The 19683-nt window shown below is 44.1% G+C and overlaps 1 protein-coding gene across 2 annotated transcripts in view; it reads left to right on the forward strand.

Moving 5' to 3' along the window:
* Positions 1-3890: 3890 nt before the first annotated feature.
* The window catches only part of EGFR (epidermal growth factor receptor), a 44727-nt gene continuing 28934 nt past the window's right edge, over positions 3891-19683 (forward strand). The window contains exons 1-12 of one of the 2 annotated variants that reach the window (XM_050915708.1): positions 3891-3986; positions 5455-5641; positions 6361-6495; positions 8262-8330; positions 11256-11374; positions 12799-12940; positions 13813-13929; positions 14493-14619; positions 14719-14792; positions 16023-16113; positions 16874-17073; positions 18112-18244. In XM_050915708.1, coding sequence (XP_050771665.1) covers positions 3906-3986; positions 5455-5641; positions 6361-6495; positions 8262-8330; positions 11256-11374; positions 12799-12940; positions 13813-13929; positions 14493-14619; positions 14719-14792; positions 16023-16113; positions 16874-17073; positions 18112-18244 — 1475 coding nt within the window. In that variant the 5' untranslated portion in view covers positions 3891-3905. The remainder of the gene's footprint in view (positions 3987-5454; positions 5642-6360; positions 6496-8261; positions 8331-11255; positions 11375-12798; positions 12941-13812; positions 13930-14492; positions 14620-14718; positions 14793-16022; positions 16114-16873; positions 17074-18111; positions 18245-19683) is intronic. The other variant, XM_050915709.1, reaches the window with a different exon arrangement.

Here is a 19683-nt window from a genome sequence, read left to right on the forward strand (position 1 = left end):
ACGTGGGACAGACACTACATACTACCATATACTACCACATACATGGGGTACATACTACCATAGCCCCAGCAGTACCACAAAAGACTCCATACCCACCACTAACTCCTAAACCTGGATAGCACTGGCTTTGCTACACATTGAAACAAAAGTATATAATGAATGTATGTGGCATCAAAATCTGTCCTTTGGAGGGCAAATAGGTCAAGCTCAATAGCGGTTAAATCATAATGTAATTCATCCATCCACTCATGCATGCATGTCCCACTTGAAACTCTGCGGAGCGAGGTGAGCACCACATTGTCTTTGCTTTTCCCTCTGGCCAGAATGGCATTCACACTGTAGTATTATATACAGATAATTATAGCATGTATGTTTTCAGAACACAGTTTTCATAAGCAAAGAAATTGCAGGAATGGTATTATTCATCACATGCAAGCAGGCCATTCTCTTTTTCTTTCAAAATACTCTCTTTGGAAAATTATTCAGCACCTTTGCCTAAGTTCAGTGACGCTGCTGCAGGGGTTTAGCTTGTTTTGTTTGATTTGGGTTTTATTTGCTCAGCGTATACTGCTTATGACCCAGGTTCTCATTTGGTAAATACTGCTGTGATGAAGTTCACTTTTTGGATGTACGTAGACCCCTTTGCAGCAAACAAGGATTTGGCCCTGTATCTCTCTGAGCAAACAAAAAGTTGTAGGGAAAAGTTGTAGGGGAAAGCTCCTATAAGGTAGTCTGACTGATGCTAGCCATATACTGTTGAGATCTTAACAGAAGCAACCCATTTTCTTTTCCTCTCCAGATCTTAACTAACATCTCAGCTACATCTGTTTACTGCATAGAGGATGTAATGAGCCTGATGGAGGGGACAGGTGGTTTTGCATGTGGCTTAAGACAGCTTTGGTAGAGAGCCATCAAAGCTCTCTCTACTCACTGAACAGGGGAAGAAAGGGTTGTTCCTGGAGGAACAACCTGAAGCCTTTTCGGAGCTTGTTATGTCTGGGTTTCCCTCTGCAGCTTCACAAGCTGGCAAGCTCCTTCTTCTGGCTATTTGCTCCTGCCCCCTTGCTGTCCTCAGAGAAGTTTCCAATGCAGTGGCTCATGGGGCACCATGGTGAACCAAATCAGTGAGCTTTCCTGAGCTAAAAATACCCTCTGTCCATTTATTTATTTATTGTTCTGCATTATTTGTAGCTTGAATCAACTCTTTGGCATGGTTCACTGAGCAGCTCCATGGGAGAGCGAGAGGGAGAAACAGAAGAGTAACCATGCCCTCCGCCTGCCGTATCAGCCCTGACCTAGTAAGCAGTGAAAAAGTCTGTGTTTCTCAGGACAACTGAGCCAAGTTCAGAGCTCCAGAACTTGTCCAATCCCAAGCGAAGCACATTTGAGTGTGTGCAGTTTCTCCTAGGGCTTGTTTCAGTGAGCTGGACTGTGCAATCCAACCAGTGCCAAGCTGCGTAGGGTCGACGGTGAGTATGGGTGGCCAGGAGGACGCCGCTGGAGAAGACTCCTCCTTCCACCCTTTCTTCAGTTCAGACATAGCATAAACACTGCAGCTTTTGCATAGGGCCTGTCTCGAGTACCAGGGCAGATCTTTGCTGTTAACACCGGGGATGCCGCAAGAGCAGCATCATACCATTTGTCGACCCTGCAAACTAGAACAGGCTGACTTACATGTCTTCATTTCTGTGAGCAGTCTAGACTGCACCTGCTCCTGCATTGTATTTGAGTGCATTTCAAAATCACACCATTTTAGAGATCAGATCTGAGATGCCTAAACTGAGCATCCTACCTGAGGTTTTGAACCATCTGAGAATCTTTTATTACTGGCTTTTTCCTTGGTTGGAGGATAACATTGCTTAAAACTCAAGACAACCTCTGGGAGGACTCTGACTTTTCTAATCAGTGCAAAGCCTCTTCACCCCTGTCCCCAACAACAACACATTTTCAAGGGCAGACCAGCATATGACAATGTTTCTAACTTTCTGCCTTCAAAATGTGACCACTCCACAGAATAAGACCCCTTCTGTGACTATGGCTGATAATTTGTGGTCCTCATACTTGAAGCAGGAGGCGGCAAATGCAGATTTTAAGCATGAACAGGTTGGAACAGTAAGTTGGAAACTGGAACAGAAAATCCTGCTTAGGAATTTCTCGTCCATTACAGAAATTCAAGGCAAATGTAAGAAGGGTCATTTTCTACACTTGAGGCTCATGTAGTAACAAGCGGCTTAGATGGTGTAATCACAGCCCCTGTTAAACTGTCCCCATTTACTAGCAGTTGCCACTCTGATCCCAAACACCATAATGTTTATCTAGATGTATAATGAGAAATGACTGAGGAATGTGAATGAATAGCCTTGCTTTAAACATGAACGAAGAGTATTTAATCTGTTATCACTGTAGCTCCTTAATGGTGATGACTGTACTGAGAAGTAATACATGTTCAGCGAATGGTTTTGACAATTGATAAGTGTGTCTTTATCACTGCTTATTAAGTTATTTTTCCTACTAATAAAACATCAATTGTTCAGTAAATCTTCAAAAGATATCTTCTTATGTTACTAGCTCTGAAACTTATTTCCAGCTTTGCCAAGAGTCTCTGCTATTTGCTTTATAGCACCCCACACAATGGTGTTCCAGTTTGTGACTGGTGGTTCTAGGAATTATGGCTCTACAAAAATATCATTTCATTTATTTTTTTTTCCAAGTTAAAAGAATGCAATTCTTTCAGTGTCTTATGGAAAGCTATGAGGTCAGGCTTGGGTTGCATTACAGCAACAATGAGATAAAGGCCTCCTTTTGCTCCCACTGAAGAGCAAAGTTGGGCTGAAGCTTTCCACCTGGAAGGTGTTGTACAGTCTTTTACCACATTGCCTTCTGTATCTTTCTCCTTTCCTCTGTATTGGCATAACGCAGAGATGTTTTAATTTTAGTTATATAGGGATAGGCCAGGGAGTGACTGGATGAGTACAGAGTTTCTGGGGCTTGTATGTGGTGTTTTTTTCTTTAAGTAATTTGCATTTTGCTCTTTAATTGCAATTGAATATAGTGGAGATAACTTTTGAGAGTTCCTCTAGGTTTGGTAAAGCTGAGTAATAGAATTTCAGATGGAGACTAATTTTTCCATCATGCCATTATGTTTGTAATCTCAGTGGTGCTCTGTGTGGCACCACTTCCTTCCCCACCAGCAAATCAGGCTTAGGTGGATTTGTGTGCCAAAGCTGAATATGCCAGGAAATCTCCTGAATCTATCATACTCCCAGTATGTCAGAGTGGCAAGAGATGTGTGAGCCCTGGAGGTTCAGTTTGCTCTTAAAACCCGACTTGCAGTGTGAGGGGTCCTTCAGGAAACCCTTGCTCCCTCCCACTGAGCTTCCAAGGAGACCCAGCGCCCCCCAAAATATTGTAAATGGGTCCTCAGTGAAATCACCTCGCCTTTGGTGATACCAAGCAATGGTACCTGGCAGCGTACCACTTTCAATGATGTTTGATGGCACAGTATCAATGCCCTATCCTCAGGAGCTGAGTTATGTTTGTGGTACAGAAAACCTAGCGCTACTTATGTATAAAAGCCTCATCTTTTTTTTTTATATAACGAAAGTGATGGAGGGTTATTCCAGCTCTTAATTCTGCTACATATCTGTGCCTGGGAAACGTTGCATGCTCCCTACGCTATTGCCATTATGATCAAGCAAGATAACATTCTTGTTTCTTACAAATCTGTGCTGATGCTTCACTTATGGTGGTGCTTGTAAAGATGGGTGGGCAACAAGTCTTCACCCTGTACTTATTCTTGCTTTCCTTCATGGAGTTTTCTTCTTTCTTCCACAGTTTGTCAAGGGACAAATAACAAGCTGACCCAGCTGGGACATGTGGAAGACCATTTCACCAGTCTGCAGAGGATGTACAACAACTGCGAGGTGGTACTGAGCAACCTGGAGATTACATACGTGGAGCACAATCGTGACCTCTCTTTCCTGAAGGTTAGTGTTCTTGGCCAATATGGCCTTCCCTGCTAAAGGAATCTTACTGCATTTTTTAAGTGCAAAGGATCAGCTACCTGTAAAATTCTGTGGTGATCCAAAAACATAGCTAGCTAATGTCAGAGAAATTGCAGATCACATTCTCCGCATACCTGTAGGCTGCAGGATACACTCAACCCTACTATACTACATCAAGTACTTTGGGAAATAGCTTGTTAAGCACCTGCCAACCTATGCTGGCTGCCATGCAGATGGGTTTCTTCTTATTTACAAATATTATTACATCCTTACCCATTGCCTCACTCCTCAGAGGTTCCCCACCAGCAGAGACTGGGTGAGGGGTACAGCTCTGCTCCCCTGCTGCCAGACTGCCACCAGTGGCAATAGCATCACACTTTAGGTTATATTTTTTAAAGAAGGTGTTTTATATGCATTGGTTTTGGTATGCCTGGTTATCAGATTAGGAGGTTTTCAAAGAAAGAGGCAGGAGAGGAAGAAGTTTTTTTGACATAAGCGTGGTATCAAGAGCTCTTGAACAAACAGGTCAGTCCTCTGGATTTAGAGGAGTAATCTCTTAGTGTGAGCTTTCCTCCTCAGGGAACAAAGAAAGGGAAAAAAAGCATGTAATTATAGTCACAAGCGAGAACATCAGAAAAGAGATGTTTCAGACATACGGGTTACAAATATGATGGTATTGCCATTTTTCTTTCCCAAGCACAACTTTACCATGGAGCTCAGTGTCCCCAGGAACACGACAGGTCTCCTGAAAAATCACTGGTGGTCTTCATAGAATAGAAAACTATCCTAAGTGGTAGTCTGAGGGTTTTTCATTTATGGTGATTTTTGCAGGAGATAGAAATGCGCACATTTCACAGTACAAGGCAGGAATTAACCTACATCCAGGGACAGCACTTCACTTGTCTTGTTGTCCTGTAACTGTTTAGTGCTTAAGAGAGAGATGGTTACCTGCTCTTGTCCTGAGCTGAGCATGTCCTGAGCTTGTCCTCTGCTGAGCATTGGAGTATCCACTAGGGAAGGGGCACAGAAGAGAGAGTGTAAAAGTCTCAATCAGATGGCGTCTGTGTGCTGCCAATGGTTGGAGGCTAGGCAAGTATCCAGGGGAAGCATCACACTTGGTTGCCATACCATACATGCTTGCCCTGTTCTCCTGCATCCCCTAGGCAGCTCCACTTGCCTTTGCCTGGGGACAGAACGGGTAAGCTGGACCTTTGGAATGACCCCCTGGTAGCTGCTCTAAGGGTCAGTTTATACCTGCTTAGACAACAAAGTTTTCTACATGGTTCCTTCTTGCTCTTGGATTTATTTATTTTTTAATGAGATTAAGTGGTTTATTGTTCCTTAAAATTGAAAGATGGTGGACTGGAGGGGTGGGAGGAGGAAAGTGACTCTGTCAAGAGTAGAAGAGTGCTATGGATTAAGCACCTTGTTTCTTCTGTTGTTCTTTCAGACCATACAGGAGGTTGCAGGCTACGTGCTCATCGCGCTTAACATGGTGGATGTCATTCCCCTAGAAAACCTCCAGATCATCCGAGGCAATGTGCTGTATGACAACTCTTACGCCCTGGCAGTTTTATCTAATTACCACATGAATAAAACCCAGGGACTCCGAGAGCTGCCAATGAAACGGCTATCAGGTGAGATGAGGGCAAGAGATGGAGGCACCTGTAAAGCAAACTTCAACTGTTAGGTTATTGGTATCAAGATCCAATTGAAGATCTCCTCTCAAAGTCATACACCATCAAATCCTGCTTTAAAAACAAGGATTTGAATGTAGTTGCCCAGTTTCCTACTTGCTTTCCTGCTAGCCAGTCTTCTTTAAAAGATGAAGAAAGTTCATAATTTCCCATTGCAGAAAGATCCAGAAAATCCAAAGCATCAACAGTGTGGTGAGATTTATTTGTGTCCCCCAAAATGGCAAAGAAGTATTCACTCATTATTTTGCATTATTTGATTCCAGCACATACATGTCAGTGTTTTCTGTTAAGTTCCAGTGGGAGCTGGTGGTATGTGAGTTAGGGTCTTACACGGTCTCTGGCTGACAGTCTCTGGGTGTGCACACCAGCAGTGCCATATCTGCTGAGTCCAGTGGTCTCTGGAGGTGGCACCAGGCAGAAAGCCACATGTAGTGGCATCTTAGGGGCATCCAACAGCAGCCAACCCTCCAGAACCTGTCAGTCTGAGCCTGGTGTTAGTTGCACCATCAGGAGTGCTGGTGCTGTGCAGATTGTCCTTTTCTGTCAGCATGGTGTGACTGAGGTGAAGAAATAATGTGTTTTATTTCCCTTTCTTTAGATCAGAGACAGAAGACTTAGGCAGTTTGCTTCACTTACCAATTTTTTTCCTTCCATGGCAGAAATTCTCAATGGAGGTGTTAAAATCAGCAACAACCCCAAACTGTGCAACATGGACACTGTTCTCTGGAATGATATCATTGACATGAACAAGAAGCCTCTCAAGGTGCTTGAATTTGCAAGCAACCTGTCTTCTTGTGAGTATTAACTTACCAAAAATGCTATGCACTCCCCCATTTCAGACAAGAACGAACATCCGATCTTTCATGCGGTGGGTTTCAAGTCCACCAATTCCTGCATGCAGGGCCACCAAGCCCTGTTCCAAGGGAAGACTTTTCATTTCTTCACCACTGGCCTAAGATGTAATTTTTCATGGTAGTTAGGTCCTTAACTCATAGCTCAGCAAAGTTCTTGGGGAAGCTTCTCTTGGTTTCAGACAGTACCCTACGTATGTATTCTTCAGAGACAGCTCAGAATAACATGCACTCCTTTGCTTTCCAGCAGTCTTCTGTTTACAATATAAGGCTGTGGTCTAGAAAACCCATATGGGTACCTTTATGGAGTTACTGTGGGACTTGAAGCCTTTTCAGCGCTAAGGCCCAATTTGAGTGCCATAGAACTCTGGTGTTTTGGGCTGCACAGATTATCCTTGCAAAATTAATGATAAACAGGCAGATAAATCTAATGCTTTAGATCAGCAGGGAGATGAGCGTATATTTAAAAGTTTATGTAGCATATGCTTAGAGTGGGCTCAAGCTAATCCTTCAGCCTTACGAGTCCCTTGTAAAATCCCCAGTCATTTCACGGAAAGGAGAGTTTATTTTCATTTCTGAGGATTTAATTTCTGGCACTATAAATTGGTGGAAAAACATATTTTCTTTATCTTCTTCCAGTTGCATAATTGCCTGAGAGCTAATAGCCAACTTCTGTGTTGATGTATTTTTCTGCGGAGCCCTAGCGTAATCAAGGGGTTGCAAACTATACAAGTCAGCACAGGAGTTTGGCTCTAAACACCACAGAAATGTTAACCTTTAACTTTTCAACTTTAAAAAAAAAATATAAATAGTTCTTTGATCCCGCACCAAATCAATCAACTCTTGGACAAGTATTGGCATTTGTTCAGCTATTTGATGGGTGGTGGAGGGGAGGGAGAATCACATGTTGTTAGCAGGAAGAATCACTCCAGTAGGAAATACCTCTTAAATGTAGTGAATTCCAGATTAGACAGCCATTTATGGTTTTAATAATGATCCCATAATCTAAAATAAGTTGTTTCTCTGGGACTTTGCTTGTCATTAAGAGAAAGAAAAAGAAAGAAAAGAGTAAGGAGGGAGGGATGGGAAAAAGCCCGGCACTGAACCTTCAATGTCAGGCAGCGTGTCCGTCCATCCTGCCGCCTCTCCATCGATTGTCCATCTGCCACGTAGTCCTACGCCGAGGAGTATTTTTGGCAGAGGGCAGGAGGAGGGCGTGAAGCAGACAAGTCGAATTACTTTGTGGTCGGAGTAGCTGGCAGTTGCTTGTGAATCCAGTTGGGTTTGTTTTCTTTATAGAACAGCGTTGTTCAGAAACATTGATTTACATGTGGCCTGTAGCGAGCAGCTGGCACATGCCCGGCTGCAAGCCGGCAGTGACTTGCCGTTGCATGCAAACTCCAGCAGAAGGGCCAGCCGGGCAGTAGCTGAAATTCCTGTTCCTGGGAAAAATATGCCTCTTTTGTAAGCTAGACTGGCTGGGTATTGTGCTCACTTGCTCAAAGGTGTGGAGAACTGCACGTAGGAAACCAGAGGTGAACAAAGGATAAGGATTTAAGGTCCAGGTGTCAAAATTTTTGAGCACTGGTATATAGGTGCTTCCTCCCCTGATTTATTGAGAAGGAAATCTCAAGTCTTTGTTTTCTGTGACTCGTGACGTTGTTGTTGTCCATGTTTATAGAATATAATACTCTGCTCTTGTGTTTTAGGTCCCAAATGCCATCCGAACTGCACAGAAGACCACTGCTGGGGCCCTGGCGAACAGAACTGCCAGACATGTAAGCCTGCAGATTAATTAAGAAGTATCTTATGTGCTCTGACATACTAAATTTCTATCTACCGAAAAACTAACCTGTCAAGCGTGAATTAGTGACACGTGATTCACACTTGTCCTTCTCTGCATCCCACTATGCTGGGGCTCCTTGAAGCATACCACAGACGGACGTGGCCTGCTTCCTGCTCTGCAGAAGAACAGTCGCGGGGAGGATGGCCGTGCCCACTCCTCCCAGGTAGCTCCATTTCTGGAGGGGAAACCTCCAGGTGGTTTGACTTGGGTCTGGATTTCCCTGCAGATGTGCTGTTCCTCCAGAGGCAAAAGACTGCAACTGTATCCCGCATTGAAAGCTTTTGTCTGTCACCCACAACTTTCTCCCATCTGCACTTGAGAACATTTATTCTTTAAGTTATTTTACCATATAAGAGAGAATGCAGTAGCTGCGTGGTGAATTGTTTGCCTTCCTGCTGTTTCCTGCAGAGCCATTCTGCAGGCCAGTTAATGATACTTTGGATTAATTTCTACTATTAGAAGCAACAACATAACCTGATTTTTTGCTGGCTTTAATTCCTTATTTTGGAATCCCCATAGGTTTCTTTTGTAAACACAAAAGATGTCACCTTCATGTGGGTAATCACACTACATACTGTACTTGGAGGACCTTTGGAAGGCTCTCAGAAAATGCGTAGCCATTTTTTAATTTGTAAATGGAGATATTTGGCATTATGAAGTTGTTCAGTTTGGCTGCCTGTGCTTTACTGTAAAATTTTGCAGGTAGGATGCTTGCCTGATATTGAGAGTGACAGAAACATCCATTTAGAAGTGCTTGAGATTTTGTGAGGCTTTATTTTTCCTAAAGTAAAGGTTGAGGAGGAAGACCATCTCAATTTGTTTCGCTACTTCATTATTTCCTTTTCTGTAATAAGCGGGGAAATGCACTGTTTCTGATTCTTTGTGTTGTGTAAAGTTCAGTGGAAAGACTGCTGATCTAGCCATAATGCAAATGAAAGGAACAGCCGATCTTCAGTTTTCCATTGCAAATAATCACCTAAACCTAAGTTTCTTGCTTGCAAGTATCAGGCCAAATCTGTACAGCTTCTAGAGCTTAAGGAAGAAGGAACATATAGCTTTTCTCTCTTCATTTAGTATAAGCTTTAGGTTTTTACAGTCAGCTCTGCAGTTTGGCTCTTGAGGTGGATAGAGGCTGCACACACAAAGCCCTTCCCAGGTCGGTCCCCGCAGTTGAGGCCGCACAGCTGTCCCAAGGGCTTGCAAAACCTCAGGTCCCAGCCCTGAAAGCTTCCAGCATTTACGAACTCTTGCTGGCTTCGGGAGGATGACTAGGAGTGCACAAAACAAAACCGTTTGCAGGCTCTGGCTCTCCTCTCCAGGCATTTAAGAATCTGGCCAACTGAAAATGTATCCCACATTTCCATATGTGGGAAAGTTTGGGGTGATATGTATCTTTCTCCTTCAACAAATGTGGGATATTCAGTATGAAATATAAATGTTTGCCATGATACATGTTTCCAGCAGGAAGCTCTAGTCAATAGCTATCAAAGTGATGAGCTGTTTTACTCCCCTGCTGATGCTTATGAAAAAAAAGATATCAAAATGCTGTTCGTGTAGAACAATGTTTATTCCCCTGTTTCTAGTTGAACAGAGGATTTGCTATCAGAGAAGCTAATGCATATTGTGGAAATAATCTGTTTCCTTGAAAATATAATATCTTACAGGCCTACACGAAAAATGAGATAATACAGTTTGGATACAAAAGTGTGTAATGGAAAAAGATAGGAAATATTATTTTTAAAAAATCACTGTTATGTACCCTATACCAGGCTACATTTTCCAATAATTTTCTGTTAATTAACAACCATCTGTTTCAGACTTGCAGGAATTCCTGATGATATTGTAACTCATTTGTGCCAACTGCGAAGTTGATAACAGTTACTGTAGTGCACAGCTGAAATGCTCAGGGTGCTGTAATGCAGCAGATAGCCATCAGGTTTCTCTGACGTCTAATGCCAGGGTCTGTGGATCAGTAATTTTTTTGTAGAGAACAAACAATCCCACTTTTGGTCTCTGGTACAAACACATGCTAGCCATTAATTTCTGGAGGTTTTTTTTAATTGTTCTGATTATCATTTTCTCTGCTTTGATATTCAAATGGAGACTATTTCCCGATTCTCAACAAAATGTTGCAGGCAGTTTTTGTTTCCCTGCAAAAAGCTGAATCAGGGCCAGTTCTTCCTCTGGGTTGCTGCACTGGTGCAAACCCTGTGGGAGTTGAGTAATGAAGATAAAATTTGGCCAAGGAATTGAAGCCTAAAGAAAAATAATACAATATGCATATGAAATCAGTTTGCTGAGTGGGTCTCCCCTCTCTCTGGAAATTTCAGAAATATTTTGGGGGCATTGAAGGGATCCTAACACCACACCAACAATGTATGGTTTCCCGTTATAGTACAGAGTCCTGGCAGTTCTCCTGTTGTGTTGTTTTTCCCAAAGCTAGCACCAACGATAGCAGATTTTCTCAACAAAATGGAGCCAGATCCTGCTCTATTGCCCAGCTGTAAGATGCAATGACTCCATGGAGTTTTTCTTGGTTTAGGTATTGATGCCACAGAGACCTGGATACTCTTTCTAAGCAGGACATGGTTTGCTGGCTGGGACCAGAGTGCTTAGCACCTTGCAAGAGCCAAGATAATTACGGGCTGAACACAACCCCTTCTTGCCACCACCCACACCAGCTCTCACCCCTCCCAAGCTTTGGCCTTATATGAGGACAGAATACACATTCCATGGGAAAAATCTAGCACAGATCCTGCACCAGACATTTTCTCCATATTTCTTGATCTCATTGCAGCAAGTACAGCTTAAACATTCTTCATTCCTGCTGTTTTTCCTTTTTTCTTGTGTCTTTCAGTAACGAAAGTCATCTGTGCCCAGCAGTGCTCTGGCCGGTGCAGGGGAAAGGTGCCCAGCGACTGCTGCCACAACCAGTGTGCTGCAGGGTGCACGGGGCCTCGGGAGAGTGACTGCCTGGTAATGATGCTACACCACCACCATAATTGCTTAAATCCCTGGCACGGTGAGGCAGGCTTTCAGCTGCATGTCCTCTAGCCTTCTTCCATCTGGGGAAGGACTCTGAGAGATGCTGACCTGGAGGGTGCTCCAGGGCTTCCCCGCACAGGTGGTCAGTGGGAGGGAAGATGACAGGAACTACACAGCACCCTTAGCTGATCTTTATTGACTCTGCAGGTGGACCTTCCTAGCGCATGCCAAACCAGCGTTAGTGCCTTCGAGAGCCCAGTGAGCATAAAGTTGCTGCAGAGCAGCTAAGTGTTTGCTGTAGGGTGACTTCCCTGCACAGGCAGACCCCCAGGTCCTCAGCTACCACCACAGTGCAGTGGTTTTCCATGCCAGCACAGCTTTGCCTTGTGCTTCTTAGCGCTAGTCAGTAATAATCTTGGTTTACTAAAGCAAGAACTTGTGAGGGGAATAAGATATGATGGATCTTTTTTTTTTTTTTTTGCATTTCATTGAACTTCAGATATGAAATCAAGGTTTCCCTTTCTTGGTTTCACTTGCCACAAAAGCACTGTGTTTGTGGACCCTGGGGCACTGGAGGGAGAAGGAGCAAATGGAGCTTTTTTAGGAAAAAAACCATCCCATTTCTTTTCTACAAGAGTTTCAGAGGGTTGGTGCATGCTGTGGTTTTAACTCTTCCCCATGTTTGCACTACACTTCATTCTGAATTAAGTGACACCCGAGTAATGGCCACAGAAACCAGCCGGTCTGGGTTTTGTTGTTGTTATCTGTATTCCTGGTCCCCTTATGAATTGCGTGGCTATGATGCCCTTACTGGCTCACAGAGAAGACGGTTATTCTCTCTCATCTGGAAAGCCAGGGAAGAAAAAAGGGGAAAAGAGAGTGATTGTTAATTTAATATAAAATTAGATTGGAAGAACCAACTTGTCCTTCATAAATGCCTGCTATATTGTTCATTACCTGCAGCCAAATATAATAGCTTCAGTTTAATATTTAGCCAGAAAAGTCAGTAATCGGCAGGAAAGGACTTGATTTGATTTACGTTATTAAAAAGCGGCCAAGAACAGTACCGTTCATCTTGATCTGGTTACTGCTTGTAAGGAAAATTCTTCTGTCTGAGGCATGCAGATTTGCTCCTGTTCCCACGTGAATCCCAGCAGCTCTCCACCAGTGTGCCAAAGTTTCTTGTTCAGAACAAGAAAACCTCATGTTCTCTCTTTTTTTTCAAATATGAAACTCAATTGCCCAACCTGAAGCAACCTTTCACCTTCAAAGCATGAGGGACCATCCCTGTAGCTGCTTGGGGTTTCCCTTAGAGCTAAGCAGGAAACAGATGAGCCCATTTAAAGAGCTAATGTAAAACCATTGTCACTTTTTAAGGAGAAGGTAGTTTAATGGGTGCTGTTGTTCAATGACAGGCATGCCGCAAGTTTCGGGATGATGCTACATGCAAGGATACGTGTCCCCCATTGGTCCTGTATAACCCCACCACTTATCAGATGGATGTCAACCCTGATGGAAAATACAGCTTTGGAGCCACTTGTGTGAGGGAATGTCCACGTAAGTTCATTTCAGGTTGCAGCCGCAGAGGAGGTGGGGTGTTGGAGAGAGGTGGGAAGGGACCTATGTCATCCCTCTGCATTATGGCCAAGTGAAAGAGCACTTTCTTGTTCTCCTCAGCTTCTGTGGGAACCGGGAACAGGTGACAAAAATGCGAGAATAGCTGGTAAAGAAGACAGCCTCCTCAAACTGTCTGCATCCATCACCTTGCCTGATTTTTAACCATTAAATTTTGACTTCTGAATATTTTTCTCTTGAGGAGAAAAACATCTTATGAGAATCATCAAAACAATGGCCACGTGGGATCAATCCTGTGGATTACCAAAGCAATATCAACTCTTAACTGGTTCTTAATTAGGACTGGTAGAAAGTCATTGGTTTAAACACTGCCTCTCAAGGCCTGTGATCATTGCTTCCTCTACAGATGCTTGCTTTTTCTTTCACGCTGTTCCATCTTCATGTTTTTTTAACCCATCAAGACTTAAATGTAAGAGAGGGTTTAGCATACAGAACTGGCATCCCTTTGTGAGGTTGACCATTGCCCTGCCTGACCCTTAGCCTGGAAGAGTGAGTGAAGGTGAGGGATCAGAAGTGCCGTGTATTGATCCCGATTATGGCACTGCTGCACAGCCTGACCTTGGCAATGTTGCTTTATCCTTCTGTGACTGTTCCCCTCTCTGTAAAATGGTGTTAGCACTGTATGTCCATCTACCTTCAAAGGATGTTTGTGAGAATTCATAATTAATGCCTGTACTTTGCTAAGTATGCCAGAAGTTCAAAAACCCTTTTTCTTTCTAGTATTGAAGTGCCTGTGCAGCCCCCAACGCATCCCTCTTGTATTTCAATGACCTTTGTATCCTTGTTTTTTCCAGACAACTACGTGGTGACAGACCACGGCTCCTGCGTTCGCTCGTGCAATACTGATACTTACGAAGTGGAAGAAAACGGTGTTCGGAAGTGTAAAAAGTGTGATGGGCTATGCAGCAAAGGTATAAAAAGCATAGAATAAACCAGTAAGGCTTTGAGATGATAGGTAACTTATTAGAAAAAGTACATGCAGTTCTGACCTTAATTAAGTGCAAATTCAATATAAATATCCAGTGGTAGTTTGGAGATCTGACAAGTGGTTTGATCAGGAAACATGGCTGTGGAGCATGCTCTCCGACTGGGGTACACCACCAGTGCAGTAGATAAACTGTGCATTGTGTGCATGTGTATCTTGCACATCAGCCTTCTCCTTCATTTGTCCTTCTCAGTATCTCATCAAGGGGAATAAAATGAAAATGGGACAAAGAGAGAGAAGGGCATGTGCCAGAGCCTGTGTGCAGAGATGCTCAGACCAGAGCTGCACAGCCAGGCAAGCAGGAAGCGGTTATCCTGTGGTGCTTTCTGAAAAGCAAAAGTAGGCAAAAGATCTACGAAACTCATCTTACAGTGGTAGGTTTGACCATATGGGAGTGCTTTCTGGACTAATGGCATCTCCATGTTTATTCCCTTCCATGTGATTGGGCTTCACTCTTCTTCCCCCTGACTTTTGTATCTCTTTTAACAGTGTGCAACGGCATTGGAATAGGTGAACTTAAAGGGATCCTCTCCATAAATGCCACGAACATCGACTCCTTCAAAAACTGTACCAAGATCAACGGGGATGTCAGCATTCTCCCAGTTGCATTTCTAGGGTGAGGTGCCTGCTGGTCATTTAGCACTGGGGGAGAAGGGCTAGGGAGAAATTCAGGCTGAGCCATTCATTTCCCAATTCCTCATTCTGTTTGTTTCAGTGATGCCTTCACGAAGACCCTACCCTTGGACCCCAAGAAGTTGGATGTCTTCAAAACAGTCAAAGAAATATCAGGTTAGCAATGAGTTTTAAGCTGACATGTTCTCTGACTGGTAATGCCAAAAACACAAAGGGAGAGGAGGAAAATTTTTTAAGCACATGAAGAGAAATGCAAGCGAACGGTTTCTGTCTCTGAGCTACCAGGGATCACTCTTCACAAAGGTGGTCAGCAGCACCTCGCCAGCGTTATATGCACGTAACCCATACTGGTCTCCCATCCAAGGTGTGTGGTTTGGCCAGACCATCCCTTCTGCTGAACTGTCAGCCCTAGCGAAGAGTAAAAGCAGAGGAGATCCTCAGCCACCCAGGAAGCATGTGCTGATGCAGAGGCGTGCCACTCCGGCTAAAAAAAGCCAAGTGTGTTTCTATTTGTGGAAAACCTTTCAGCAGCTCCTTAGGGAAGCATGCTCAGTGGCTTGCGTCACCCTCATGGAGACACTCTCTCCAGCCTGAAGAGCTCTTCCTTGGGGTGAATGTGTCTCCACGAGCTCAAAGTGGCCAGTGGAGTGCTTAGCCGCCGTCTTGCACCAAGTATCAATTAAAAGTAATTTTATTCAGTTCATTATAAAGTGAGCATAACATCAGAGCTAGGTCCACAGACGTGACTCCAGTTCCCCTCTTCTTCCTCTCTTTTACCTGTTTGGTTCCCTTCAGGGTAGCAATGACTAACCCTAGAGCTTCATACAGCAGCCTGCAATTTCCCAAATTCTCTCCCTCCTCCTGAGTGCCTCGGCTGAGCAGGGAAATCTGCTTGCCTTAGCAAATCCACTCCAAGCGGCTGTCTGTTCTGCTCTGTTTCTGCTTTCTCTTCAGTTTTCCTGTTCTCCAAGGGCAGCTTACAAATGGGATGGAGCGATGCCTTTCTCCCGTAGCACCGAAGCCCGCAGCCTCTCAGCCAGGGTATCTGCTGGCAAGAGCCATCATCACTGGCGGCTCAGCGTGGCAGGATGTGCGGCTCACCAACACACCCGTCTCTTACGCTCCTAAGCCCTCGTGGTGGGCTAAGAAGTAAACTGTTTATAAAACAGGATTTAAAAATATCTCCCTGCTCCCTAAAATGTCATGTTTTACTCTGAGATTCTCAGATAAGCATAGGGAAAGCACAAGTGCCTTCTCCTGGTGCAGGAGGAGCTCCAGGAGGAGGTTCTGCTGCCAATACTGACCACGATTATTATTATTATTATTGTTATTATTATTTTTATTATTTTTATTATTATTACTGTTTTTTAATCTTCTTCATTTCAGGATTTTTGTTGATTCAGGCCTGGCCCGATAATGCTACTGATCTCTATGCTTTTGAAAATCTGGAGATTATACGAGGCAGAACCAAGCAACAGTAAGTAAATCATGTGCCAGAGCGACTGTAAAAGAAACTCTGTTTAGAGCTGTGCTTGTCTGAGCACACCAAGGTAACAAGCAGTGTGAGACTCAGGTGTCCCAAAACTGATGCAAAATGGGAAAAACCCTGCGAGGAGTAGAGCACCATCTTTGTAGCAGTAGGTAATGTGCCCTGGGGGGATGAGACCCTCAGCTCTGTGCTGCATGTGGAGGGCTGCCCTGCGCCTGCTCTCAGGACCACGGTCTCTCCCACCAGCCTGGAAGCACAAGCAGGACAGAGAGTGCTCTTTGCAGTCTGGGGCAAGTTACGATATGATCAGAAGCACTTTGGGATTTGAGGTAGCTGGGCAGTCAGGGACGGAGACCGTGGCTGCCAGGCAGTGAAGACGCCGGCAGTGCATCCAGTGCCCTCCTGGGCTTACCCCGAGAGGAAGGATGGCTTGGTGGACCAGCACAAAATAATAGCTGCTCTACCTACAACCATTGTCGCACATCATTTACTTGACAGAGCGCACATGTCCTGCCAGTGTTAGCTTTAAAAGCCCATGCAAAACCAGATATGAGTATTGCAGTTGTTTTACAATAGGCATGTCATGTACCAGGCGTTAAGTTTAGAGGGCTGAGTAGCATCTTGCTTGAACAAAATTCAGTTCACAGCAACACACATTTGAAAACTAAAAGAAAAATGTGCTGAGTTAAACTCTGCTTACTAATTCTCTTTCTTCCACGTGTTTTCTTTTTGTCCGTCTCCATTTTAGTGGCCAGTATTCCCTTGCCGTTGTTAACTTGAAAATACAGTCCTTAGGGCTGCGCTCACTCAAGGAAATAAGCGATGGAGATGTTGCCATTATGAAGAACAAGAACCTCTGCTACGCTGACACCATGGACTGGCGCAGCCTGTTTGCAACTCAGAGCCAGAAAACAAAGATTATACAGAACAGAAATAAAAATGAGTGTGGTAAGTCAGCGCTGCCTTCCTGCTCCCTGCGGAAGCTCATGCTGAAATGTAAGAGTAATTTGAGCAAGTCTTTTTTCTCTCTGTTCCCCTGGCTGCAAAATTCATCAGTGATACTGCTTTAACGAAGGTGGTGAGGGAAAAGTGGGATTTTTTTCCCACTGAGGATGTGGGCTTCATGGTGTCCAGAAGATGGGAAGGAGCTGCTTCACCACTATGGGCATAGTGAAGGCACGTAGGTTGAAGGATACGGAAGCTAACTCCAAACATTGGACTTTTTTGACAAGGTCGAAGCTGTTGTTCAACCATGCTGCTGTTGACTGCCGTGGTCCCTGGGCCAAAATCTAATTATTTCTCTTTGCAGAATATGAATTTGTTGTATTTTGGAAATTGATCATAGAATCACAGAATGGTTTGGGTTTGAAGGGACCTTCAAAGATCATCTAGTCCAACCCCGCTGCCATGGACAGGGACGTCTTTCACTAGATCAGGTTGCTCAAAGCCCCCTCCAACCTGATCTTGAACACTTCCAGGGAGGGAGCATCCACAGCTTCTCTGGGCAACCTGTTCCAGTGTCTCACCGCCCACTGTAATTATTTCTTCCTTATGTCCAATCTAAATCTACCCTCTTTCAGTTTAAAACCGTTGCCCCCTGTCGTATCACTACAGGCCTCAGTAAAAAGTCATTATAAGACCCCTTTAAGTATTAAAAGGCTACAGTAAGGTCTCCCCAGAGCCTTCTCTTCTCCAGGCAGAACAACCCCAGCTCTCTCAGCCTGGTACTGATTTAGCTTTATTATACAGCTGTTAAGCTGTCACAGAGGAGTTTGTTCTTATTTCGAAAGGCCAGAAGTCACTCTTAATTTCAGGCTTTGGGAATTAAGAGAAGCATGATTATTCCTTTTCCATACTGCCAGGACCATTCATGTCTGCTTTGGAACAGGTTGGAGAAACTGGCTGGTCAGGATGGAGTCCCTGGCAGTGCTATGTTTGCCCTCTCTCCTGCCTTGACGTTCATGACTTTTCTTGTCTCTCTCCTAGCTGCTGCCGGGCATGTTTGTGACCCACTGTGCTCGGACGTGGGCTGCTGGGGCCCAGGACCCTTCCACTGCTTCTCCTGCAGGTTTTTCGATCGCCAGAAGGAGTGTGTGAAACAGTGCAACATCCTGCAAGGGTAAGGTGTCCGAGGGGTGCTTGAGGTTTTGGCAATGATTTGGGGGTTTGGGGTTTTAAAACATGTTGTAGCTAGAAAGAAAGCAGAAAATAGGGTCTCTGGTTGCATGGGATTTCACCAGCTTTCCAGAGATGTTGTGTGAGCGCATTACCTAGCTGAGGTACCTCTCCTTCCCCGTTCAGCATTGCTTAGGAGTTTGCTCCTGCCATGGTGACTGCCGAGAAAACATCTCCTTAAGCTCATGAGGAGACTGTCTGGAGGCCCAACGAGGCTAAGCCTTACACTTCCTTCCTGTAAGAAATAAAGGAGCTTAAAGCCCCTGTGAAAATCCAAGCTATGCCTGTCATGTCAGGCACATCGGGCGAGAGCTGGAGCCATTTGCAGTCACTGGGAGCTCAGTCACCCCTGGAGCCAGGGCTTCACTGCTCAGTTGGCTTTCTTACTGCAAAGGGACTGTTATATTTGCTCATATTTGCTTATATTTGCTCAAATTGCCCTTGCAATTTGCGAAGTTGCAGTCAAGGGAGAATGAACTTTCATCTGAAAAGCACTGTGAGCAGCAATTTCAGGCAAAATTATTGCTTCAGCCTTGCTCAGGCTAAGGAAAACGTATTGCTGCCTGTGTGTCAGGACTGCAGCTGGGTTTTTCAGTCAGTTCAACAGGTGATGTAGGCAGGAAAGGCACGTCTAGCTCCGAAAATTACAGGGATTTTTAATAAATGTTTCGAAGTTTGACTTTTAAAAATCAAGTATTAAGCAAGTACTTGACAGGGTGCTGATGTCCCTGATATTTGTATTTCTCTAGCAACTTGCAGTTCAGCAGCTGTCTTTTTTGTAAGTGAATTCCCTCCAGCAGCTATTATGGCCTGAAGGGCAGATCTGGGCATTTTTTGTGTCAAATGATGGGTAGATTAAGTTTAATTAATAACACCATTACTTGAAGTGGAACAGCTTTATTGCTATTGAAACCATCTGTTCCCAACTCTCATATTTTAATGATTCATTGTGTGTTGTAGGGAGGGCATGAATTTAATTATCAGTGCATTGCTGTTCAACTTTCCTAATTATTATTTGGAGCCTTGGAATCACTTGAACTGTTTTTGCTGTTCTCTTTGCATCACTACCATTTAAAAGCCTTTGGAAATCGTTGCGAATATTCTGTGTTGTTAGCTTAAAAGGGAAAGTAAACTAATTTGTAGTGTGCAATCTGGAGTGCCATGTGTTTCACCAACCAAATTTCCCTTACTCTTACCTACCCCTGGTTGCACTGAGCAAGTGCTACTGGTGTAGCCAGGAGGGTCCCCCTGTACCTCCTCCTGTCTCAGTACCATCATCTCAATGTATTTAAACTGGAAAAGTCAGGAGAAGGAGAGATGACTGCAATTTATCACTCGTTAATCAGCCTGGTTTTTAATTATTTCTCTTTTTTTTTGTTTTCC

The sequence above is a fragment of the Gymnogyps californianus genome, chromosome 2 (assembly GCF_018139145.2).
Source record: "Gymnogyps californianus isolate 813 chromosome 2, ASM1813914v2, whole genome shotgun sequence".
NCBI classification, from domain to species: domain Eukaryota; kingdom Metazoa; phylum Chordata; class Aves; order Accipitriformes; family Cathartidae; genus Gymnogyps; species Gymnogyps californianus.